The 26921-nt window shown below is 41.7% G+C and overlaps 1 protein-coding gene and 1 non-coding gene across 3 annotated transcripts; both read left to right on the plus strand.

The window, feature by feature from the left end:
• Positions 1–546: 546 nt before the first annotated feature.
• On the plus strand, positions 547–25460 carry ZNF365 (zinc finger protein 365). 2 transcript variants are annotated; one of them, XM_007170848.2, is made up of 5 exons: positions 547–842; positions 2532–3287; positions 15335–15515; positions 21770–21807; positions 22541–25460. In XM_007170848.2, exons 2-5 carry the CDS (start codon positions 2545–2547, stop codon positions 22800–22802), a joined length of 1224 nt encoding a protein of 407 aa, XP_007170910.1. In that variant the 5' UTR covers positions 547–842; positions 2532–2544; the 3' UTR covers positions 22803–25460. The 2 variants fall into 2 exon arrangements, with proteins under 2 accessions (XP_007170910.1, XP_057386384.1); XM_057530401.1 differs by lacking the exon at positions 547–842 and having other exon boundaries at positions 2518–3287.
• A 570-nt stretch (positions 25461–26030) lies between these two features.
• Positions 26031–26137, plus strand: LOC114236380 (U6 spliceosomal RNA). The gene has a single exon (XR_003622359.2). It is a non-coding gene; the product is annotated as a U6 spliceosomal RNA (small nuclear RNA).
• The last annotated feature ends 784 nt before the right edge of the window (positions 26138–26921 follow it).

Consider the following 26921-nt stretch of genomic DNA (forward strand, 5'->3'; position numbering starts at 1 on the left):
TAGGAATATTCCAAAAGAGGTTTAAAAAAAAAAAAAAGCTGAGTCATCAGTGTCCTTTATAAGGAAAGAAACCTCCCTTTAGGATGATAAATCTTCACTTTTGCTTGGGGTGGGGGAGGGTGCCCCTCAGAGATGGGGGTGCGAATGGTGCGGGTCTCGTTTCTTTATTTATTCACAACCCTGTACTTTTCTAGATTTAGTTCTGCCGGTTAACTTAGCACGAGGACACTCCGCCAGGAAGGTTAGGGTAGACTCTCTAGGTTAGTTATTCGGGGATGTTAGGATGAAGAGGTCCTAACATATACACCCGGATCTTCCTGCTGGCAGATTTGCAAAGAAGATGCCCATCCTGATGCACACTCTCCCGCTCCCCAATATCTGTAAAGTGAGAAAAAACCCTGCCAGGGCCTGCGGAAAGCGCAGCGCCTCCGAGGCTGGCACGCTTTCCTCCTTCCTCTCCAGGGGAGCGATCCCAGCACCGCTCCCGGTGATGTCAGTGGAATCCTGAGCCCGATCCCGCTCCACGGCTGGGGGAGGGCACACGGTGCTCTCGGCAGCTGAGCAGAGCACGGGTGTCCCCTGCGGGACCACGGCAGTCCGGGACCCCCAGGGCATAAGCTCTCTCAGCGCGCGAGTCTCCGGCGACCACGCACGCCGCCCCCGCTGGCCCGCGCCACGCTCCGCCCTGGACGCCGCTCGTCCCGGAGCGGGGGTGCGCGGGGGGTGGGAGCGGACCAGCTCAGCCTGATTTACGGCTCTGCTGAAAACCGCTTCGCACCCGCAGCAGTAGAAGCGTCGCGGCGGCAGCGGCAGCAGCAGCTGCAGGTGCAGCAACAAGTCGGGTAAGTGGGCACCTGCGCCCGCGGCCCGGCCCAGGGGGCGCGGCAGAGGGGGCCGTCCGGGCTAGGCAGTAGGTCCCGTCCCCGCACCACGGCGGGGAGTTGGGCTTCTCGGCCCCCGCCTGCGGGAACTCGTGTGCGCATGTATCCACTCTGGCACCGGCGGGCTGGCACGCTGCGGGGCAGGGGCGGGGACAGCCGGGACCCCCGAGGCACAGTCATTTCCAGCCTGCCCTGATTAGGCAGAGGAAATTAGGGCTTGTCCGCCCACCCTGTGAACTGGAGCTTCCTCTGGGCCATTGAAACCTTGCGTACTCCCGGAGTGCGTGATTACCCATTTCCCCATGCAGGGATTCACCCCTTCCCCTTGCTCCCTAGAATCCCGAGTTCCCCTTCTTCACCTCTGGCCTGAGTTTCCGGCCAGGGTTGGCATCCTATCTCCAGAAAACCCGTGGTCCAACAGCCCGGTGTAGCACAGGAAGAAGGTCCCCTCTTTGGGGGCCAGAGGCTTATTAACCTGGAAGCTTTGCCTAGCTGTGTGGGGACCTTTGGCGCCTCTACTTCTGAAGAGGTTGAGGGGCCTAGGAACAACATTTCTCAGTCTAGACCTCTGTTTGGGGCCCAGCGCTTGTTACATTTAAGAAGAAACCCTTACTGGAGGGAATAGATATGCGCTGCTTGTGGGATTGGGTTGCTAGCAGTCATCTGTTGCTAGGGCTAAGGTAATAAATGTCTGCAAGGAAATAAGAACTTCCCGTTATTAAAAGAGTTATGCTGATACCTACCTGGTTCAAACTTTGGCCATCCTAGAGGTTGTCATCTTAAAACAGAGACAAGACAAATCCATCCAGAACACTCTGTTTTAATAAAATCTTGTACGTGGCCCCCACTTACGTCCGATAGTATTTGACATATTGGGTTTCCAGATTTCAGTAAATCTGGAGTATTGGGGGGGGCATCATTATTATGATAACACTTTGATTTAAATCATCATGGCAATAATTTAAAAACAAAATTAAGGGCAAAAATTTCAGGTTGAAAATTTTTCAGCTGATTATGTGCTTAATGCCACTGCACCTAGTTTGAGTGATAACCTTTCCTATACTTGAGGAAAGATTGCTGAGCTTGCTCTTAGGACCTGTTTTGGCAATTCATGTGAGTTTTTCTCATTTTTTTGTATTCATGCTTATCAGTGTCATCAGTAAAATAGGACACTTTTTTGCAGTTACTGTACTAAATTCAGGAGGGCAGGAAACTTGAATTCCACGTTGGAATCTGACACTGTCCATTTGACCTTGGATTAATTACTTTACCTCCTCCTTGCTCCAGTCTTTTCATCTGTGGAAAGGGAATGTTCCCCACCTTTTTTTGTCCTAAGCAGGGGTTGGCAAACTTTGTCTATAAAGGCCAAGTAGTAAGTAGTTTTGATTTAGCCTGCTGTAGAGCCTCTGTCTCAACTACTCACCTCTATCGTTTAGTGCAAAAGCAGCAGTAGACAATATGCAAATGAGTGGAATGTGGCTAGATTTGGCCCATGGATTGTAGGTTGTTAATTTTAGTAATAAGATATTAAATGCAAAAGTCATTTGGAATTTAAAAGCCTCTGTCCTCATGGAGATGATCAGCGACAATCATTTCAGTGGCATTTTTTAAACAGACGTGCCAATTACCTGTTTTATTCTCCCTGCCCAGGACTTTGAGAGTAATGCAACAGAAGGCTTTTGAGGAAAGCAGATACCCCTGGCAGGAGTCCTTTGAGAATGTCGCTGTGTGCCTGCCATTCCGCTGCCCGAGGTGTGGGGACCATACCAGATTTAGAAGCCTGTCCTCATTGAGGGCCCATCTGGAATTCAGTCACAGCTACCAGGAAAGAACCCTCTTGACAAAATGCAGCCTCTTTCCGTCCCTCAAAGACACAGACCTAGTCAGTTCCTCAGAACCCCTGAAACAGGGAAAATTGCAGAGCTGTGGCAACATAGTGAAGCAGAAACCGAGCTACGTTAACTTGTGTAGCATTTCGCATGAACACTGCAAGGACAGGAAGCCATTCGAGGTGGTGGCAGAGAGGCCTGTGTCCTATGTGCAGACCTACACTACGGTAGACCTACGTGCAGACTCGCTGGATGGCCCGAGGTCCAGTCCTGGCCTTCCCACCTCAGACACCAAAGCAGCTTTCGAGGCACATGTCAGAGAAAAATTCAATCGGATGGTCGAGGCCGTGGACAGGACCATTGAGAAGAGAATCGATAAACTCACCAAAGAGCTGGCCCAGAAAACGGCTGAACTGTTGGAAGTTCGGGCAGCTTTTGTGCAGCTGACTCAGAAAAAGCAGGAAGTGCAGAGACGAGAGCGGGCCCTGAATAGACAGGTGGATGTGGCCGTGGAGATGATCGCAGGGCTGAGGCAACGCCTGACGGAATCCGAAGAGGAGCTTCTCAGGAAAGAAGAGTAAGTGGCGTTGAAACAGGATGCTAACTCCGTTGCTTTAGGCACTTCCCACCCCCTCCCAAGTTACACTCAAATGTTAAGCAAGGTTTGGTTTTAATTACTTGCACGTACCTTGGCTACATCTCCCATTGATATAGTTGAATGTAGGAGGCATAAGGCTTTTAATACTATTTACCCTCTCCACTGTGGCCTCCAGCTCAGCAACATGAAAGTCGAAATATTGAATGCCTTATCACCTTGGAAACTGTAAACCACTGCCAATAATTTTTTTAGAGAGAGGAGTAGTGCAGTCTGTTCATGGGACCCTTTCCTGGCCGCGGTCATGGGTGGGGTGGGGAGGGGGTTGGGAGGGAGTTGAGCGGGAAGGCAGCAAGGGAGTGCTAGGGGACCCTTTCCGTCTCACTGACAGTCTCCAGGCAATAAAATCAAGAACATGAGAGGCTGTCTTATTCAAGTATACTCTAAATATAAATAATTTTGGCTTCTTTGCCATTTTGGATTACCTGTCCATATTAATTACATGTCAATAATGGAGAATCTGTTAATTATAATTTTTATTTTGAAGAAGCAGACATTAGGAGACCCAGAGGAAGCTTCTGAGATTTCCATACTCTTCTGATTTAAGTTTGAGAAATTTCTTTTTGTAAAATACTAGACTAAGTCATGCCTGCTTGCAAAGAGTTGACACGGGTTTTTACCAGTTATAGGTGATCAGAGAAGCTATTACTTTAAAAATTATCACACGTGGAAAAGCATTTCCTTATCAATGAGTATGGATTCAACCCAAACTAGAAAAGTATATGTAACAATGCAGTGTTATTTCCCAAATGCTTAATGTTGGGTTTAATTTTAAATGGAGGCTCAGAATTCACAGAACCAAAGGACGTAAAAATTGATTGACTGAAACAGCCTAAAAGGCAGGTTTTCAAATATGTTGAGTTCTATTATACAGATTGACTTAATTTCATGCTTTCTTTGCCCTGTGGCACTCTTCTATTTTGTGTTGTCTCTTAAAATGTAGTAAATTAAAGCTTCTCTACTTGGTAAGAGGCTGAGAAACCCTATATATTAAAGAGATCATCACTTGCTATTACTAAATGCTTACTGCCTACCTAGAGGGAAAGCCTGCTCTGCTCAACTAGATAATTTTAAAATCATGTAGTGAGGACGGATTTGAATCAGCCATTGATTCATTGATACTTTGCTCCTAGGGAGATGATCTCCGTCGAAAAATGTTTCTCTCTTGGCTCTTGACGTTTCCTGGTGGGAAGCTAGTGCCTTGACATGCTATAGCACCCAGGGTGACTAACACTGCACCACTGAAAAAATGGCAGATGGGGTTGCTCTATGTGCAGAGAAAAGCCTAGAATTAAATTAGTGATATTTCTGTTCGATTGACGAGCACTGAATTTAAAAGGCAACCAAATTAATTGTGTGCATTTACTTGTTTGTCATGTTTTATTTGTTAAGTACACAAGTAATAATGGACATGGGATTTGGGGTGGTGGTTGCCTGGAGTATGGGAAAACAATATGATGGTAGGGAGGAGCATATGGTTAGATCTAGGTTATTGTCAAGGATGTACCTTTTATTTTGGGTGGTGTGTTCAAGGGTGCTTTATTATTAAAAATAACTGCTTAACTAACTTTAGTAAAAGTGGGCCATGCGTGAATCTATAGTGATAATGTTATATATGGTTAATCCAGTGCTGTTACCTGAGGACCAATTAAAAAACTAAATATACTTGTAAAAAAAAAAATTTAACAGGGTAAAATTGTATGTGTTAAAATCCTCCCTCCTCACCAAACATCCCCCACCTCACCCTCTGGAGACAGCCACTGTTTAGTTCAGTGACTGTCCTTCTAGACCTTTCCTGTGTCCGTACAATCACATGTACTTTTTATGCACATACAGAGTTACTGTGTTTTCCCAAGTGGAATCATGACACATAACTATTCTAATCAGTTTGTTATTGATGAATACATGGTTTTGTTCCATTTTTCCTGATATTAAAAATAATGTCTCAGTTAACGTCCTTGTACATATATCTTCATTCATGTTTTTGGGTGTATACCTGCGGGTAAATTATGAGTTGATTTTTAGTATGACATTTTTGAACTACCAGGGGGAAAAAAGCAATGACGTTTAAAAAAACACTTTAAATGAAAATTCAGTGAAACTGCCTTAAACTTTTAAACATAAAATAAACAAAGTCTTCATTTTGTTAAGCCTTCATTTGGCCTGTGCCATTAATTTCTGTATTCAGGCCTCAAATAATCACTCTTTCTGTACATAAAATAGAACTGAAAGAGTCTTCTTTCCAGGAAGGACAGTGGAGCTCTTGGTCAGAGAGAGCAACTGTGGCCAACAGCCTCAGTGGCTACAGTGTCTAAACCCCCGCCTCAAAATGGGGAGCAGAGCAAGCCAGCTGCCCATCTGTCACACTCCTGAAACCAGGGTGATTTGACTACATCTGCCTGGCTGGGCCATGCTCCTTCCTTCCACCACTCCCTCACAGTGCTAAGCCTTCCACCCAAGAGATGACCTTTCATATATGGAAGACCTGCTTGGCCAACGAACATACCAGGAGCTGTGCTCTCCTGTTAAACCCCTCCAAACGAGGTCTCAAGGCCCATTTGTGAGAAGAAGTAGGTTGTTACAGTCCCATTTGAAATTGACTTAAACTCTGGGGACCCTTTAAGACACTGATAGTAGATTTGGTTTAAAAAGAAAAGCAAACACCTAGTATTTGACATTCACATGAGGCTCTCTTGCTTATGGATTTTCCCCATAACTTTAAAATTCTTTCTTTCATACTGAAAAAAAAAAAAAGACTTGAGGGCTGATTCTGCCTTGAGGCCATCTGTAGGCTGAATCAACTCGGATTACAGAAGTCATATATATGCTCTGTAACAGAGGAGATTGTTTGAATTGGCAGTGTTTTGTACTTTTGTCCTGAGTCTCATTGTACCTCCACAGAGAGATGTCTTTATGTTTCTGGAGTGCAAATCCAAGAAACTGCTCATTGTCTTCACAAAGTTTGTGCAACTTTAAAAGTCCTATGGAAACAGGTACTGTATTTACTTGTTCAAGAGTATTCAGAGCTTGTAGGGTAGCACTGCCCATAATCAGGTAAGTCAGTCCCAGCCAACCTTGCAGTAAGGTATCCCTTAACAAGAAAGGACAGATTGTAGCTGATTCCTGGCTGAGTTGGTGACCTGGGGTTTGGAGAACATGAGTGTAATAGCAGTAATCCTAAATTTACTTGCACACTCATCTGTTGGGAAGGTTGGAAGGCCCTGACTCAGCACCTGTGATGTGCCCAGCACTGTGCTAGGTGTGTTTGGGGGACATGAAATTCTTGGTCTTGTTCCCTAAGGAACTTACATGCTACATAGGAAGAATAAAACATACCCATGTTCAAACTCAGGGTAGTTTGAACAAGTGCTTAAATACAAGCCACAGTTTCAAATTGATGAACATTAGAGAACGCGTTTTCCCATGTGGTGAGGCCAAACTGAAGGAGTGAGGAGGAAGGGTGGGATTTGCATTGGTAGCTGGAGGACAGTGACATATTGAAGGACATCAGAGAGGTGACTGTTAGAAACGAGCCCTGAGGGAACTGTGTAATTTTAGTTCTGGAAGGTACCCACCTTCATTTTACAGATTTGGAAAATAAAGCCCAGAACAGTAGAATGACAAGGACAAAAATTTAGTAGCAAAGCTGAAACGGGAAACCAAGTTCCCTGTCTCTCTGCTGAGTGCTTTTTCCATTAATTCACTATGCTTCAGCCAGACTTTTGAAAATACGGTATTTGCCCAGAGTATCAAGACTTAGGTAATACCAAATCTGGCCCATTTTGGAATGGGCTTGCTTCTCTGCTGTGTTGGGAGGGCTGCCATGGTGACATAATTTATTTTTCTGATGAGATTAAAGAAAATGTCAGGTGGCAGCAAAGGTGTTGGGAAATGGGGAAATGGTGGCGTCATCAGTATAGCTGTGATATTAAGCTTCTGGAACACCAACCCAGGACTTGTAACTTCCAACAAGGGCTTTTAACTTGACCCTCTGGATGTCTGTTCCCAGTCAGGGTAGAGTATGTGCCACTACCAGCCTTTGATGGCAGTGAGGGACCTCTTTGTAATTCCATCTCTAATTTCCATCCTGCTCCCTTGCGATCTATGACAGATAGGATCTTTCCCTTCTTCCTTCATCATTTGACTTGTTCCCAGCCTGGTGTCAGCCAGAAGACAAATCTTTATTGAGTGCTTGCTGAGTGCCAGGTACTGTTCTAGGTTCTGGTCATACAGTGATAACCAAATGAGTCCAGTTCCTGCTTTCATGACAGGAGTAGACCAGCAGATAAATTAGACATTAAACATCATTAGGGGTATGTTAAAAGAGACATCGAGGGGTGGCTTGAACCAGGAACGTCCATTTAGGTTTCTATCCAAAGCTGGCTGTAGAATGCTGTCCTTTGAAGGACAAGTTTGACTTTGTAACTTGCTTTGCACAACCTAACCCTCTTGCCACTTAATTACATCTTTCTCATTTTTGATCAGCTAAAGCAGTGAGTGGACAGCATGGTCTCCAGGCTGATCCATAGCTAGGAAGCAGGCCAAGAAAAATCATGTTAGATGCAGAGTTCAGTGGGACAGGGAGGTGTCTGTTTGCTCCACATTTTCCTGCATTTATGTAAATGGGGTCCTCTCTATCCAGGCTGTGTTCCATGCAGACTTACAAACCAATGTAGGAAAAACTGGATGTCAAATATTCCCTCTTAGAGATGGCATCTGGTAAAATTTGGAGACCCCCCCCAAAAAATGTCTATTTGTCTCTCTCATGTCTGTCCCTCCCTCCCCATACTACCCTCTCTGTCTGGACTGAGGGGCTTAGAATGTGGTTTTGATCTATTTATAAGAATAATTTGACCTTCTCCTTAGAGTTATTTTTTAAGTTCTTAATTAGAACCATATATTACACTTTTTGGTGTGTTCCAGGAAGTCAAAAAGGAGAGATGAGGCAAAGGGCTGACAAGAGTAGAAATGTGACATGGCTCCCGATGTGTGGCAGGTGCGGATTCCACCCTGTGGGCCCCGCCAGGGACACAGGAGCTGACCCCGAGCTCTGAGTGTGCAGCCTGGCTTCCAGTGCTCGGAGGCGGTTGGCTCCAGCTTTATGATTTGCCTCGTGGCTGACATTACAGTCTGTCTGAGGTGTTCTGTGATCAGTAGCTAGGCTATTTTTAGCCAGGGGTATTTTTACTGTTTCATATACCTCTGAAGAGGTTCATAAATCAGTAATGCAAAATGAAATTTAAATAACTTGGTAGAAGTTTGCCCTTGGGATAAGAAGCTGTTAAAGTGTTGTTTAAGAACAGGAGAGAGGCATCAATTTTAGATCCCACCTCCATTTCTGCAGCAGGTACCTGTGTTGTAGGTTACTTACTGGTTTTATGCCCCAATGCTTGTCTGGAAAAAGAGACAAGGAAACCTAAGTATCTTTTAGTCAGCTAAAGATTTTTGACTAGAGATGTAGTTAGACATCTCATGCATTCAGCAGAAATTTGTGGAGTCTCTGTTGTGTGCTGGGCTCAACACTAGGTGCTGTGGGAATCACAGTGTAGGAGCAGGCCAGGGCCCTGAACTCACTGATTTTGTGATTGACGGCGTCAGTGGCATGACGAGTCCCTGCAGTGTGTGCTGTGATAGGCTGCATGGTCTGCGGGAGAATACAGCAGGTCACCCAGCCCACACCTAGGCGAGTGGAGCCCTCAGGTTAGAGGAATCATTAGAGTGGGGGCTTGGGAAGGGACCCTGGTGGAGGGAACAGCATCTGCAGAAGAAAGCATTTGGCTTGTAGGCTGAGTGGAGTTCACTGATGCTGGAGCAGAAAGGAGGTGATGTGCAGTGATGAGACCCGAGGGGATTGTAAGGCTAAAGGATGGCCATGAAAGGTGGAAACGTAGGGAGATAGACATGATAAATGGTTTGTTGATAGTAGATTACAGTGAGTGATATGATCAGTGTGTCGTCCCTCATTAACAATGCATAGTTTGGGACTTCCCTGGTGGTCCAGTGGGTAGGACTCCGTGCTCCCAATGCAGGGGGACCGGGTTCCATCCCTGGTCGGGGAACTAGATCCTGCATGCCGCAACTGGAAGTCTGCATGCCGCAACTAAGAAGTCCACATGACGCAACTAAAGATCCCACATGCTGCAACGAAGATTCAGCGTGCCGCAACTAAGACCCTTCACAGCCAAAATAAATAAATAAGCAAATATTTAAAACAAGCAAACAGAAACAATGCATAGTTCAATGCCAACGTAAAATCGCAATGAACACCATGGTGCATTAACGTGCATTTCCCTCTATCTCTACACCTGCTTCTAGAGTGTGTTGTTCACATGATAGTATATCTTTGATTTTTTTTTGAAATTAACCCATCTTTAACCCACCTCAGAAGAAGGAATTGAAGGGGTTTAATCTGTAAAAAATAAAATATTATCTATGTTTTAGACCTTATAACCATCCTGTAAGTAAATGAGTACATGAGTGAACAAATATTTTTTTCTCAGTAAAACTTTGATTGTACTGAAGGGGCTTTTTCACTCAGTGCCTCCTTCTACTGTGTTTGTTTCTGAATGCCTGTGAATCTCAGGATACTGAAAGATTTCTAGATCTGCAAATCATTCAGCATGATAACGAACTTCAGGCCAGTTTCTTATACTATAGTGGTATTCTGGTATTTTTTCCTTTAGTATCAGATATTGCTTTAAATAAGCATATTTTCCACTGAAACTTAAAACCTTGATTTCAGTCATTTTTAACCTTTTCAAAAAAAATAAATAAGAAGTCAAAGATAGGGCTGGAAGCAGCCTAGAATCAGTTAATTTCCCCAGAACTGGTCTGCACCCACACCTGGACTGAATTTCGGGTTTGCCCTTATCTTCCCATCTGGCCTTCCAGCTTTACATTGTATTCTGAGTTAGGGTTGAGAACTTGAAATAAAACCACACAGGTCTTTTACTCTGCTGTCTGATAGCATGTGTTATTCTTTTTCTTAGTCATATTCAGCCCAGCTTTGTAATTTTGTATTTATTTCAGTATTTGTTTCTTTTAATGTCTGCTTCCCCCACTATGAGGGGTCTGTGCACCACAGGCAGATCCAGCCTGCCACCTGTTTTTGTGGAGCCCCGTGCTAAGAATAGTTTTTATATTTTTAAATGCTTGAAAAAATTCAAAAGAGAAATAATAATTCGTGATATGTGAAAATTATATGAAATTCAAATTTCAGTGTCCGTAAATTAAGTTTTATTGTTACACAGCCTCTGTGGCTCTTTTGTGCTAGGCAGACTTGAGTAGTTGCAACGGAGACCGTACGGACTGCAGAGCCTAAAATTTTACTCCCTGGCCCTTTACAGAAAAAGTTGGCTGACCCCTGGGTAGACAGTAAGCTTCATGAGGACAGCCACCGGTTCATGAATGCCCTCGCACCAAGCCCAGTACCGTGTAGCGTTCAGTAGATGTTTGTTGAGTTCCTGAATAATGGAGTAAATAAATGTATGCATTGTGGCTGCACCGTACTAGAGTTCTAGCCCACGTCGTCCACCCTTACCAGAGTTCTGAGGTTTAGGATCACCCTGTACATGGCATGGCAGCAGTTCTCAAACTTTTTGGCCTCGCTTCCCCTTACATTCTTAAAAAAATCTGAGGACCCCAAGAAGCTTTTCTCTGTGTGGGTTTTATCTATCAATATTTACTGTATTAATAATTAAAATTTAGAAAGTAAAAAAGACACTAATGCATATACAAGTAATGATATTAAATCCATTACTTGTTAACATAACATATTTTTGTGAAAAAGAACAATTTTCCCAAAAACAATTTAGTGAAAAGAGTGGTATTGTTTTCAAAGTTTTGCAAATACTTTTAATGCCTGGCTTAATAGGAGGCAGCTGAACCTTAGTTCTGCCTTTAATCTGTTGCAAATTTGTTGTTTTGGTTGAAGTAGATGAAGGAAATCCAGTCTCACACATATATGTAGTAGGAAAATGGAGAGGTTTGTTAATAGCCTTTTGAGAGAATAGTGGATATTCTGCTTTGATATTATGCCAGAGATTGACAATTGGTAGTTTCTCAAAGGTTAATTGCAATGTGGAATCTGAAACCACATCAGTGAACAAACATTTCCTTCTCCCCTCCATTGAAATCCATTGGTCTGTCTTGCACTTTGAATGGATATTTTACTGTTTGGAGTATAATTATTAAAGAAAGTACAAATGCAAGGTAGTTAAATCTCTTTCTTTTTCATTCAGGAAATTCACAAGATTCCTTGGGAAAATAAGAGGTGTTTCTGGATATTGTTAATCCAGACTGAACAGGATGCGAAAGGGGGATTTGAAGTTGTGTACATGTGCTATTCCACAATTAATCACTAGGTTCTGTTCCTGTTTTTATCTAATACAGATACCCAAACACAATCTCAGTATGAACTTCTCCAGCCCTTCTCTCATGTAACTTCTCTTTTAAAATTAAATCATCACCGTTTTAACTGTCTTTTTTTTTTTTTTTTTTCTTAGTTGATGTGAAACATCCATAAACTGAAATTAGGTTAGCATGGGTGCCAGGTTGGTTGGAAAAAAGGGTATTAACTTCTTAGCTTTAGGGGACAAGATAACTGAATGAGGGAGGTTAGAAAAAGATGCTTCAGTTTTACAACATGACATAACACTCCACAATCAACTAGTGGCATTAATGTTTTAAAAAATTTTATATGGAACTGGTAATAAAACATCACATGATTTAAAAATGCAGCCACAATCATAAGCTGTATTGCATTCAGATTTGTTTTCTTGCTTTTGAGATGTTAATTCTATGGGATTAAGCTGTCAAATATTGCTGTCTTATATTCTAAACTGTACAGCCTGAGAGCTCAAAAATAGTAAATATGCACAGAGAAAAAAAAAGACTGGAAAAAATACACCAGAATGTTCACAGTAGTTACCTCTGGGTGGTAGCATTATGGGTCATTTTTTTGTTCCTTCCCTGTCCTTTTTAAACATTGACTACAACAAATATTTATTGAATATTATGTGTCATGTATTATACTGAGTGATGGGCTTACAGCAAAGAACAAAAAGCTGATTCAGTCCCTGCTCAGTTAGATATTCCATAGGTCACTTTTTGTATTTCCCATAATAAACATGAAATACTTCTGTAATGAGATAAATATAGTAAATATTATAAACCAAAATGAATTGAAAAAATACACTGGCTCTTTTTTCTATGTTTTTGGTTTTGGTGGGCGAGAGGGTTGTGGGTTTTTGGTTGTTTCCTCTGTAAGTACCAATTTGGAGACTGGTTTATGAGTCTGTTATCCTAAACGTCACCAAACATCACCACTAAACATCACTTGACTCCAAATGAATTGAAGCCTTGATGTTGGAAAGAGGAAGGAGCACCCATTTCCTGGGCTTTGTTTTTCGGTGGTGCTTTTGAGCTGTGTGAAGATATTCCATCCAAAGGTTCTCAGTTGTAACTAAGAACCATGACAGGGCTGGATGTGGCACCTGTATGGACCCTCCACTGTTTTGCTGCTGGTTGGGGTTTGTGACTTACCTAGGAGGCAGGTCAGAGCCAAATGACGGCAGAGCTTGAAACTTGGCTTGTGTCCGTGGCTTGAACAGCTTGGAAAGTGCACATCTTCTATTCAGGGCTCATACGGAAACATCTGGAAATAAACTTGAAACTTAATGATGAAAGAGAATTTTCCAAAAGGACTCTTATTTCCTATATGTGACTACTTCTTAGCTACTGAAAGATAATGGAATTATTATGGGCTCTGGGTTTATGTTTGATCTGGATAGGAAACTAGAAAAAAGGGGACTGGTATGATGAGCAATTTTTGGAGTGAATCATTGTTAGAACCAGTGTCTTTTCTGTTTTTATAAATATATAATTCCCAAGGTTTGACTCCCAAGAGTCAAACGTCTCTGTAGGAAGTGTCAGAAAAGTTTCAGTATGGCCAAGTGTGATGTAATATATTTATGAGAGAAAAGTCATGACTAATTGTAAAAGTGGCTCCCTGACTAGTTATGGATCTGGAAGCCACCACCAGCTGTTTCGCAAAGACCTTCTTTGAAACTATGACTTCCTGAGGTGAACATCCCTGAAGTTCTACTCTCAAGAAATTATGGAGCTTAGCAGAAAATAAAAATCAAGTGGAGGTTGAGAAGATTCAGAGAAGGCAATGAATTTAATGAACTCTCTAGAACAACTGCATGAGGTTAGATTTAAAAAAACAGGATTTTTAAATCTAAAATGAATGAAGTTTAGGGTGACAATGATCAGAGTCCTTAGACTCTTGGTTCTGCGTGAGTAGAACATGGCCAGAAAAATGAGGGACCACTCTTTGAAGGTTGAGAGTTCAAAGACACATAAAGGAAATACTATATCCAACAGGTAGTGAAATTATGGAATTCATTAGCTCCAGTGAGTATGACAAAACATACAAAGGGGATGGCCAAAAAGATCTTCATGATTTCTTATTAAGTGAGGCAAATCAAATGAGAGAATTGTGATACTGTATACCTATTGGTAGTACTGATTTGTGTGTGTGTGTGTGTGTGTGTATGTGTATTTGTAGAGATGTTTGTGAGGATGGTTACCAAAATGTAAATAGTGGTGGCCTTAGGATAACGGGGTTTCAGGTGATATTTTCTTCATTATATTTTAATGTGTTTGAATTTTTTATAAGGAACTTATTTAGTTATAATTCAGTACAGTATTATTTTCATACTTGCATTAGAAATAAAAAGAAGATATAAAATAGTAATATAGTTATTAAAATTTTTCTGGATTTCTGAATCACAATGAATTATGTAGGTAAAGGTATTTTGCTCAACTTTTTAGAGAAGGGCAACCTGAACATTTCTTCTCCTATGTCAGCTAAAGTAGCCTCCCCAACAGACCTTGGATCTACCTCAAGATGGCAGTTCTTGGACTGTTTCATTCTTAGCTCAAAAATATACTATTGGACATGGTGACTCATTTTATATGCTTTGGTGCTCAGTGTGGCCTCTTGCTTCCATACTTCCTTCCCTGTAGTCTTTTCTTCCCCAATAGCTGGACTTATAAAATGTAAGTCAGAACTTTTCTCAAAAGTGGCCAGTGGTTTCCCATCTCATAATAAAATCTGGCACACTGACCTGTGAGGCCCCACCTGGCTCCCTGCTCTGGCTGTCCTCCCCTCCCCACTCTGCTCTGTCCTTGCAGGCCTCCTTGCTGTACCTCAGACCATTCTGCACATTCCCACCGAGGACCTGGCTTGCTCTTCCCAGCTATCTGCATGGCTGTTCCTTGCTTCCTGGTGTCTGTTCAAATGCTGCCCCATCCAAAAGGTTGTCCTGACTTTGCTTTCTATAGTTTCATTTACTCCTTCCCTTCCCTCCATCATTCGCTGTCCCCTTGCCCTGTTTCTCCTTAGCACTTACCGCCATATGACATATATGTTTATTTGTATTTTTTTTAAATAAATTTATTTATGGCTGCGTTGGGTCTTCATTGCTGCGCGTGGGCTTTCTCTAGCTGCAGCGAGCGGGGGGGCTACTCTTCGTTGCAGTGCGCGGGCTTCTCATTGCGGTGGCTTCTCTTGTTGTGGAGCACGGGCTGTAGAGCGCACGGGCTTCAGTAGATGCGGCACGTGGGCTCAGTAGTTGTGGCTCACGGGCCTAGTTGCTCTGCAGCATGTGGGATCTTCCCAGACCAGGGCTCAAACCCGTGTCCCCTGCATTGGCAGGCGGACTCCCAACCACTGCGCCACCAGGGAAGCCCTTATTTGTATATTTTATAGTGACTATCTTCTTCTACTAAAATGTAGTCTCTAAATGTATCACTTAAAATGTAATTTTATCTCTTTTATCATGCTGTGGCCATACTGCCTAGGGCAGTACCTGACACATAGTAGGCACTCAGTAAATATGTATTGAATGAATGAATTCCTGTCTCGCTTCTCCATTTTGTGTTCTGATGTTCTTGCCTTGCAGAGAAGTGGTTACATTCAACCATTTCCTGGAAGCAGCCGCTGAGAAGGAGGTTCAAGGGAAAGCTCGGCTCCAGGACTTTATTGAGAATCTGCTGCACCGGGTAGAACTGGCGGAAAAGCAGTTGGAGTACTATCACAGCCAGCAGGCCGCTGGCCTCCGCCGGGACACCAGTGAGCACGTGGTGAGTCATGCAGGCCCCGCACCAGGTGTGAGGGCTGTGATAAATCAGGTGGGGTCAAGGACAGAAGAAAAGGGAACTGGGGAATGATTTGCAGGAATTTTCTAGACATCATTTGAATGCACTGCCCTGGCCATGCCTGTGTCATGGAAGTGATACAGGTGAGTTCAAGACACTTGGAAGTAAGCAACATCCTGGATGCACGGTCTCCATTTCTTCACCCTCCAGCTCCACACCAAGCGGAGTTGGTAGAAATATTTTTATATTGTAGAATGACAGTTTGAAGTATACAAAGAAATCATCCGTCCCTACCTTGGTGTCACGTATATTGGAAGTTATTATCCTGTTTTGGAGCTCTTCAAGGAATCTTCTGAAAACTTTCATGCTTCTTAGTTAGCAAAATTTAACCACATTTTTTCTTTAATAGGAAGGAAAACACTATTTGGTAGTCTCTATAGGTGAAACATTCTTTAAGTAGATTTTCAAAAAGACTAAGAAAAATTCACAGGTGATATGCTATAATACATTTTTGCATACAATTTTACATATGGTTTCAGGGACTTAAAAAACGCTTAGAGCTCAAATGAGAATCCTGAATATGGATGAAGGTCCAGACTCTCATAAGTGGCTTTTTTTTTGGCTGCATTGGGTCTTCGGTGCTGTGCGAGGGCTTTCTCTAGTTGTGGCGAGCGGGGGCTACTCTTTGTTGTGGTGCACGGGCTTCTCACTGCGGTGTCTTCTCTTGTTGCGGAGCACGGGCTGTAGGTGCGCGGGCTTCAGTAGTTGCAGCACGTGGGCTCAGCAGTTGTGGCGCACATGGGCTTAGTTGCTCCACGGCATGTGGGATCTTCCTGGACGTGGATTGAACCCGTGTCCCCTGCATTGGCAGGCGGATTCTTAACCATTGCACCACCAGGGAAGGCCCTCATAAGTGGCTTGATCAAGATTACCTGGTCTCTTTGGAGGGTGGGGTGTTTACAAATAACCATGCTGTAGGTGACGGAGATGGATGGTCATATTTGCCCTCTATACAATTTCCTCGGTGGTATAAACAACAAAGCCAAAGAATGGATTTTTGAAAACCTAAAGTGGTTTATTTATAACATTTTCATTATCCATTGAATTTTATTTATGCTTACCACCTTCCCAGAAGATTTAAAGATGATTCTTTTACTAACCCCCAAATGGACTATGTATATGAGGAAAAGAAAAATAGGAAACATTTATGCTAACCAGAAGGTTAGTAAGGTTGCTATTGGTTGATTGAAAAGTTTAGGTTGAGCAGTCTGGAAGCCAAGATTAACAGGAAACATGATTAAATAATCGAAGAAGGAATGAAATGAAAGGCATGTGGATAAAAGAAGGAAGACCAGAGGGAGAGAGACAGCAGGAAAGAACAGAGACATGGAGGAATGAAAGAAATGAAGAATCTTACACAGTGCCTCCTGTAGTAACGTTCCCTCAGCCTGCAAGCCGTACAGTTGGGCAAGCGCCAGAACTTCCCAGTCAGGAACAAAGTAGACTGGAAGGAAGTAAATGTGTTATGTTTGTGAGGTTTCAGTAACTGCCATCAAAGCAGTTTCAGCTACCTGACATATTTATTATTTTCCAAGTGTGTGTCTGTGGTCTCCTGAGAAGGAACATGTATTCCCCTCCTCGATTCCCCTGTCACCTCCTTGGGAAATGCAAGAGTGCAGTCTCGGCTGGAGGGACACTCTGAGCCCTTTCCTGCCTCCTTCTTCCACCTTGCCATCTCTCAGGGGAGGGTTGTGGCATGAGGTCACCGAGCCCAGAGGTGAGGTGAGAGGGCCTGGCTTCTAGATCATTCCCACCCTGCTTCTGACTGGATGAGACAGTTTGTCTTCCTGGGCCTATCATTCTTCTATAAAATGAAGCAGTTGGACTAGATGCTGTAAGGGCTTTTGGCCTCTTAAATTCTCTGATCATCACCTGACTTTGGTGGTTAGGAATTCTAAAATTAAAATGTAGCCATGATATTTTCAGTATTTAGGCTTATTAGTAGCCCAGAACTAAGAAATATATAAATTATTAGTAACCCAGAGCTAAGAAGGTCTCAGAGAAAATAATGGAAGGCAACAAGAAAGAAAGGAAGCCCATTAGTTCTCGCCTTTATTTATATTTCTGTGCTCACTTCTTCTGCTGACTTTACTTTTCCAGCTTGGAAACTGAACACCTTTTAAAAGACATGGCCAGTCATTACTTCTCATCCTGCTGTATCATGTAATCAAAAGTTGAACAGCATCTCAGCTCTTCTAGTCAGATGTATAGATATAAAATTATGTGTGTGTATGTGTACACATAACATATATATACACACACGTACACATAAGTATGTGTATGTACATACACACACACACATATATATATATACATGTACATACAAATATGGTAGGACATTTAATTAATAAATATTTGTTTTTGTTCTTTATGTCCCAAAACCTGACATCATCTGCCTTCTTCAGATTTGATCTACATAAGGAAGAGTTGACTAATTCAGATCAAATAAAGTGCAGTTAAGATTGTAGCAGGGAATTTAGAAGTGAGAGCTGTCTGTGAGTAGGGCATGATCAGGCTGTAGTGAGGTGAGCTGACTTTTGGAGGGAGGACACATTGCCCTGAGAAGACCAAGAATGAGATGTTTGATTTCTGAAAGTACGGGCAGATGTGGTTTCCCCTGTTTTCATGTATAGTCCTCTAAACTCTACTTTGGACCATAGTGTACCACGTTATGAGACAGTCTACAAACCCTAAGACCATTTTACCTTTTTACTTAGTCTATTTCATCATAATAAAATACATTCACCATATCTTTGATGTAATTAAACTACTCAGTCTGGCCTCTCTGGTATCTGTGGCTATGGATACATGGAAGAACTTGGATTCTTTTAGCAGGAAAACCTTTGAATCGTATCTTTAGTAACCTATTTGGCCCAGCTGAATGAAGGTGCAGGGCACCAAGAAGCCTAGGCTTCTGGAGCCTCAGCCCCGCCCAGGAGAGCTCCTTGCCGCAGTGCGCCCCAGGATGGAGCAGAACTTTCTGACTGACTGCCCCCACCTCCGCTCCCTCCTCCAGAACAGTGGGGAATGCTGTCAGGAGCCTGGCTGGCTCTTGCCGTCTCCAGCAAGGCTGCTGTACAGAAAGAGTGCAGCCTTGTCATCTCTCTTCTTTTCCAACCCCCAGTTCCCTCCCTCTCTCCTCTTCCCTCTTTTTCTCATTACCACCTCCAGAGAGTAGTGACATTTCTAGATTGACGTGTTTAAATTGCTTCTTTCTAAGATGTCTTCTAGCTTTAAGATTCTTTTGTGCTCTAGAAAAATTTCCTTCCCCCTCATATTTAGTGCCTTTTCTGAAATAATGTTTCGGCATATGTATCTTTCTTTCCCTTAATCCTCTTGAGCATTTATGTTCTTTTTCACCTGGCTGATTTCTAAAAATGTAACATGCTTACTCAGATAATTTGTCTGTATGCTCAGAAACATGCTGTCGAATTAGACACAAAGTGACCTAATATCCCATCTGCCAAAATCACTCACAGAACTGCTCAAATGGAAGGTCATGAAATAGCTTGGATAATCTTATTTTAAGCATTGCATTTATTTCCTGCAGGTTGCTAAATTAGGACTAGCAGTAATTCATTTAGCATATTTACTGGGGATGCAGTGCTTACTGGGTGCTGAGGAAACTGCTGTGAACGAGATCGATGAGGTCCCTGGTCTCAGGGAGGAGGGGCACACAATAAGCAAACAGATAATGAAGATAATTTCATATAGTGATAACTACTATAAAGAAAAAAGTAAGATGATATGTTTGAGATGGCCACTTTAGCTTTAGCAAAAAGCTTTCAGAAAAAGCCTTGCTGAAGAGGCAACATTTGCACTGTGACCTGAATAACAAGGACACAGCTCTGTGAAAATTTGGAAGTGGAATATTCTAGGCAAAGGAATAGGAAATGCAGCTGCCTCAGAAGGGAACAAGCTTGGCATGTTTGAGTGGTGGGTGATAAGTCAGAGAGGTAGGAAGGATCCAGATCAGGCTGGGGCTTGTTGGTCATATAAGGAGTTTGCATATGTTCCGTTGCACACGGGGAAGCCATTGGAAGGTTTTAAGTAGGAGGTGATCTGTGTTTTAGCAAAATCACTCTGCTGCTCGGTGGGGAATTGACTGAGCGACAAGTTAGAAGGCTCTTCTGTTGTGGCAGGTGAGGGGGGATGGCAGCTTGGGTAGAACCGAGTAGAGAGAGGTGAAGGGTATCGGATATGTTCTTGGAGGAAAATTGACAAGACTAGTTTGCCTTGCTGAAGGATTAGATTTAGCTGGTGAGGGAAAGTGAGGAGTCAAAAATGAGTCCAAGGTTTTGGCCTGAAAAATTGAGTATATACAGAGGGGAAGTTGGAGGAGGGCTAGGTGTCCAGTTTCCCAAAACCTGTAATAACCTGAGACACCGTATTTGTCTTTTAGAAGTACTTAAATTGGCTCTCAGTGCAAGGTTATTTATATTTTTTCAACCCGAAACCTTGACCAATGACTCTCTTGATCCCCATCTTCATACCCTCCTCTCCCTAAATAAAAAGAAGACAAAGTATTTGGACCAGGAGAAAATGGAGGTAGGTAGTTGGGCTAAGTGGGAAGAGCATTTCCATCTGCCTGAGGCTGTGGAGGCCAGAAGGAACACTGGCCTCTTGTGTTCATAGGGAGGAGAGCACATGAAATTCTTTGGTGCCTGTGATATCGGCCCCACCTCCACCCCAAGCCTCATAATCTAGCAGATCACTGTTGGCCTTTTCCCTGGTGAGAGAAGCACACACACACACTTTTGCATAAAATTCCAAAGGGAATTATGTACCCATATGCAATACATCATTACACTATATGCTTGCATACATACATACAGTAAAGTTGAAAACATTTTGTCATGCCTCAATAATAATAATTTTTTTTTAAGTGGGAAAGTATTTAAAGGAAGAAAAACCCTGTAAGTTTTTAGAGTTTATATACACACTAAAATCCATTCAAGGAGCCCAGCTGATGGGGAGTGGGGGCAGGCAGACTGGGAGAAAGAGGGTAGAAATGCTGATGCCTTTGGGGTTCCCGGAAACTACCAGTCTGGTGTTTGCCGGAGCCATCTGTTCCCCCTTCTTTGTATATTGCAAGACCTCATGACCCTCATGCAAGGAATGTGCCTTTTTCTGTTCACATTTACTACTCTCATGCCAAACCCAGCCAGCATGGACAGGGTCAGCAATAATGCTGACTTTCAATTGTGTCCCAAGGCAGAAGGCAGGAGTCCCATCTTACCTTCTTAGGCACGTGACCCTCAGAAGTCTGCTGAAGAAAAGCTGCTTTCTGATTTGCTCCTGACTAAAGCTCAAGCTTCACTCTTCTAGAAGACCTGGAGGAAGATCCTGTTATGCTGAGCGTGGTTTTTTGGGTGATTTGAGTATAGCAGGGATGCATGTCTTGGCCACGCTGCGCCAGGATGGCCCTTTCTCCACCTTCTCTTTGTCGCCCTCTTCTTCTGTCAGTCTGCCTGCGGATGTGACTCCACTTCTTTCAGTACAGGCTGCATGAGGGAGGTTGGGAATACGCTATAAATACACTTGCCTATAAAGTGTCTGGTGACATCTGGAACACAAAATGATAATTATCATTTATTCTGCAAATGATATTCTGAGCCCAGCCACAAAAGTGCATGCAGATATTTTACTGAGAGTGGAAAACAACCTCAAAGATAGATGGCCTCAGGACATTTGTGGAGTCGGTCTTCGTATGCTCTCATTTTAGAAATGATGTATTTTAGGCAATAAACATTTTATGCCAATTTTCCCCGCAGTTGATACACTGTGACCAGACATAGCTGTAGTAAATTAGCTGCAAATACAGCCTGAATCAATCAAGAAATAATGGCACATTATTCCAGTTTTTAAAAACATGTTTCTTCAAGTGTTGTCCTCTGGAGGGGCTGTTGAACTTTTTCAAATGTTTGAGACCTGCTGACACTGGCTTCTTGGAAGTCTCAGCAGGGGGCGCCGCAGAGGCTTCCTGAGTAAGCAGAGCTGAGCGTGAAACGGTCTTGTTCTCCGCGGTGATGGATCGTGCCACAGGCGGTGATCCCGATACCAGTTACCGGCTTCTTTAATGGGAATGCAATTTCTTAAAAACACAAGCAAGGAGGATTTTAAAAACCAAATCCAACCTTTAAGTGAAGTAATGTTTTGTCTTATTTGTTTTCCTTCAGCTTACAGATATCTCCTCAAATAGGAAATCCAAATGCCTGTATGTATATCTTTTTATACTTAGGCTGTTTGATAATGTTTGCATAATATGTTTTCCTGTTGCACTTTATATGATATCTATAATATAAATGGATTTGAGAGTTTCAGGAGAAAATTTACCTGCTTGTGTACCTAACTTTCTAAAATGTGGATGTGACTTTTAACTCTGCTAATAGTCTGTGAGTATATGGCAGTATGATAGTACTGCAGGAGTCTTTTACAAATATTGTATAATATAACTTTCTCTTATTGTGCTATAGTGTAGTCGTAATATCTCTATAGCACTATTAATGTAGTGTGCACACTAATTTATATATATATAAAAATTTATACTGTGAATCATATACTTTATGATAGCTGTACTACAGATTTGTTTGAATCCCCTAGAAGTCACTTAAAGAGTCAAGAGATACGGGTTCTGGTCCCATCTTCTCCATAGACCACTGTATGTATTACCCTGGATAGTCATTTAAGTTTTCCATACCTCAGTTTTTATCACTGGTAAATAAGACTAGTAATATCTCCCTGGGAATTTAGTATCATGAGATCACTTCTTGAAGGCCATAGAAGTTTTTGGAAGAAAAATATCAATATATATTATTTGTTTTACTGGCAGTATTATTGCCACCTTAGCATGCAGGAGTGATTGTTCCATGAGTAGTTTTTATTCTTTTAAGGATTTAAAGAAATCTTTCTTTCTGCTCATCTCCCTCCTCCCCCCCAACCATTTGTAGAAGCCGAGGGCACCCACATTCTGTGTGTAACCACCCTGATCTCAAGACCCATTTCCATCCAAAGGGAAGGAGCTACCTGAAAAAAGCCAAGGATGACAGAGCCAGCATGCAGCCTGCTAAGTCCATGCACGAACAGGCCGAGTCCCCAAGAGAACTCTGCAGACCAGCAAAGAAAGGGGAGCCTCTAGGATTTACCCGGAAAGGCAACATAAGGCCCAAAATGGCCAAAAAAAAGCCAACAGCGATTGTGAACATCATCTAAAAGGGTGGGTGGCTCTGGACAGCCACCACTGGGCTTTGGGAATGTTGTTCTAGGGGTCAGTAATGTTCTTTTAGACACAAGCCATCATAAAACACATTTCATGTCCATACAGGCACCTGGATTAACCGGAATTTAACAAACGGAAATCTCGGTGAACCAGAATTTTTTACAAGTCCCTTTTGGAAGCAAAAGGCAAATTACAGAAAGAATTTTTAAAAAATGAAAGCAGTCTTATTCCAAACTTTTAGTAAAATGAAGCTCCAACTTCTAAGATGATTAGCCCGTCTCCAGCCGTTTCCACATCTGGAGTTCTGTGCAGTGGTTAATTCTCAGGCCCAAGGCCAAAGAAGATGTCAGGCACTGGAAAAAAACTCAACCTGTGCCCCCTGCTCTCTGAATTGTGAGGCAAGGAATGGGAATGTAAAGTTCTGTTAATAGTAGTGAAGTAAACATACTTTTGTTTGTTTTTAACCTTACCCTCAATTAATTTGGGAGCTTCCAAAATAAGGCTGTTTCCCTGAGTGTTCTGATTAATCAAGATTTCAGTGTTTGAGTTGCTTCAAGGACTCATTCTGTCAGTTGTCATTTCAACAGACTGTTTTCTAGTTTGTTTCATTCAGGTTTTTGTTTCCCTGGATGCATGTTTATTCTTATTTTGATGCACCTCTGCTCTCTTCTTTGGCTGAGTATTCTGCACCCTAAGACCAAGCTGCCAGCCTCTATCTTAATAGCTGCTTCTACTGCTATGGTTGAGGAGGATAGTAAAACACTTTTGATCGGCACCCATCACCAATTCAGGGTCTGAATGGTTGGATGCCAGTGGATTGCACATTTAGTGCATTGTGAGCCATCCCGGAGACACCACAGATGTTACTCAGCCCTTTCCTAAGACCTGCTTCCCGGGGGGTGTCAGCATCCTCTCTGTTAGCTGTAGGTGTGACTTTCTCCTTGCTGGCCTAACTTCTTCCACCTCCTGCTGCTTCTGTGCCCTTTTATGACTAAAATACATGTTCTTACCTTTCAACCAAGTATCTAATGTATTTGTTGTATATGGCCTTCTAAAGTAATTTCTGAAATAAACAGTGCATGTGGGATCCAGAATCTGAGATTGTCCTCCCCTCCCTGCCTCCCTAAAATGGCCTTGGTTTCCATAAAGAACCATCTGTTACGAACCTCCTGCTTTACAATTTCCTTCAAGAATGAATTTCCGTGTTACTTTTTTTTTTTAAATTAGCAATATCATCAGGTCTCCTGCAGAGTTTACAAGTGCTGACATTCTTTTGGAAATAGGAACAATTATGTCCACAAATATATACATTTATTTGTATAAATGTACAGCACATAACACATACAAAATATATATGTCAAGTATATTAATAATTTATTTTAAAATACTCATGAAAAAGGTGTGTGTTTGTGGTGGGTGGTTTTTAAACTATATATGTTCATGTAAATTGAATTCTCTTATTTTAAAAATTAAAGCTGTAACCTAATTAACATTAGTAGAATTATGATTGTTATTGCAATAAGCATCAGATTAGCAATGCATTAAAAACAGGTAACAAAGCAATTACTTAAAATGCCAGTAAATTGAAAAGTGTAACTTATACAAATGCTTTGAACCTATCATAGTGAAAATGTTAATTTTTGAATCTTCACCTTGACTTTTGGCTCATGGGGGTGGGCTTTTCATGTGGTGTATAGGCAACTATTAAGTGGGAAAAAACATTGCTGTGAATATCACTGTTTAGGCTAACACTAAAAACTGTAACGTTATAATAATTATTTATTTGGAGAATTAATCTCCTTCAAGGTTATTTATTATTGATGTTTATACCATGATTGCACTTTAGCCTTTTACATACTAAAAAATTGACTTGTTTGTTGTATTGCATGCTCTTTGTCCCATAATGTGTGTGTGCAATGACAACAGTTTGCTTTTAAAGGTGGTATAAGCCAGATTTTTTCCCCATTTTATTTAATGTAACTTATATTTTCAATTTTCATTTAATATGCCTAGAGGGCATGACAGCTCTCTTTGACAGTGGTACCCAGTGATCTTAAGAAAGCACCATAACGTCATATCTACTCTGTGTACATTACACAAGAGAAATGATTTTAAGGTTTATTATATTAAAAATTTTTTTTAAGTTCTAACTAAATTCTGACTCTTACAGAAGGAGATGCATTATGTATACTGTGCTTCCTTAGAGACATAAATTTGCTTTTGAGACATGGGAGTCACCTCATTCTAAGGGGTATCCCATTTACATGCCTTGGCCTGAGTCTTGTGCCATGTCCAACTTGGGTCTTATTTTTAAATATTTTCTTTGTCTTAATAGGCAGTCAACCTTAGAATTGCTTTTTTGAAGAAATCACCAAAGTTTCTGGGAAAACGTGTTCAAGTTTAAACTGAAGAATGGATCTAATTTTATTATTTGCTTTGTAAGGAAGAAATCTTTATTTCAAACCTTCTTTCATTCTCTTTTCCCAAACTAGGTTACAGATTCTTAAATGCAAAGTTCAGATTACTTAGACACTGTTTTCCGGTATTCTTCAGGGTCATTCTGTTGTATGGAAGTAGGAATATTCTGTTCCCAGATTTTAAAAAAAAGTTTTTAGATTATGAAATAATAATAAAGCTATATTTATGACTAACATGTTGGTATGTTTTGTCTAGTTGAAGTGTTTCTAGGGAACCAAGTGTGCTAGTCTATTAACAGTGAACAAAATAGTTCTTCATGAATAAGTTGTTCATTGTACATATAAACACTATGATCTTGTACCTATAAATTTTCTTGAGAACTTAGCTTGATCTTTTTTGTTTATCATAATGCCTCTATCTAAAGTTTCTTTTTACATATGTTCACACTCAGAAGTCCTCATTAAAAGCTCATTTGGCACTTTTCTCCCATCTTCCTCCACAACCATGAGTAATTTTCCTACACTGTATTTTTAAACTTATCAACTCTTAGCGAAAACCATGAACAGATTTCACAGTGTATATCCCAGACTATATGTGCTATACATTCTAGTCATTACAAGGCTCAGAAAGTGATCAGGATATTTAACAGAATTATATCATTGGTAGAATTCCTCAGCCATTGGTCTTTTAAGAACCACGGAATTAGGAAAATTGATGGGATTCCATTTGTTCAGAAGCTGTTAGAGCTGTCAGGGAGATGACCTCAGTCTGTTCTTATGCTTACTCCTGTTAAAGTTAATGGGGTGCTCGCTTCGGCAGCACATATACTAAAATTGGAATGATACAGAGAAGATTAGCATGGCCCCTGCGCAAGGATGACACGCAAATTTGTGAAGCGTTCCATATTTAAAAAAAAAAAAAAAAGTTAATGGGTTCACCAGGTCATACTGTTCTTGAGAAATAACTGTGGCATTCTTTATTATCTCTGGGCATCGGAAAACGTAAATAAATCCCCATATCTCAATTCTGTTCAACCTGGATCCTTGAAAAATGAATTCCAGAGATGGCATGCATGCATGACCTAAACACAATCCCTGGAAACATTTCAAATATTTAAAAGATGGCGGACTTCAGAAATTGGATTCCTTTTGGTGAATTAAGGTGGTGAATTTTTTTCTTTTTTTCTTCTTTTTCTTTTTTTGTCCATGTTTGGCATCAGTAAAATGCACAAATATGAAATTTTCATTTAAGAAAGCGATCTTCAACCTGCCCTATGATACATTTACTCTGGGTTTGCAGCCAATATTCCAAACCAGAAATGAGTTTTTTCCATTCAAGGAACCTCACACATAGGCAGGCCCGGCTCTCCTGTCTGCCCTGTAATAGGGACGTTGGTAAATAAATTTTGTATATATCTGGGATGGTGAATGAAAGCTTTGGTACTCATGTCCTGTGAGAAGAGGAGACACAGCTGCTGTCCTTGAATATCTGAAGTGCTGTCACAGGCAAGAATACTTATTTTTTGTGGCTGCAAAAGACATTACTAAGACAGTGAGTGAAATTTCTAAAGAATCAGATGGTAAGTTATTAAAGGAAAAATGTCTAAGTGCAACACAGAGTAGGTCACCTTGTTGAAAAGTGAGGATCCTTCGAAGAACACCTGTAGCCCTGGGATTCTGTCATATGTATACTGC

Source organism: Balaenoptera acutorostrata, chromosome 16, assembly GCF_949987535.1.
Source record: "Balaenoptera acutorostrata chromosome 16, mBalAcu1.1, whole genome shotgun sequence".
Taxonomy (NCBI): Eukaryota; Metazoa; Chordata; class Mammalia; order Artiodactyla; family Balaenopteridae; genus Balaenoptera; species Balaenoptera acutorostrata.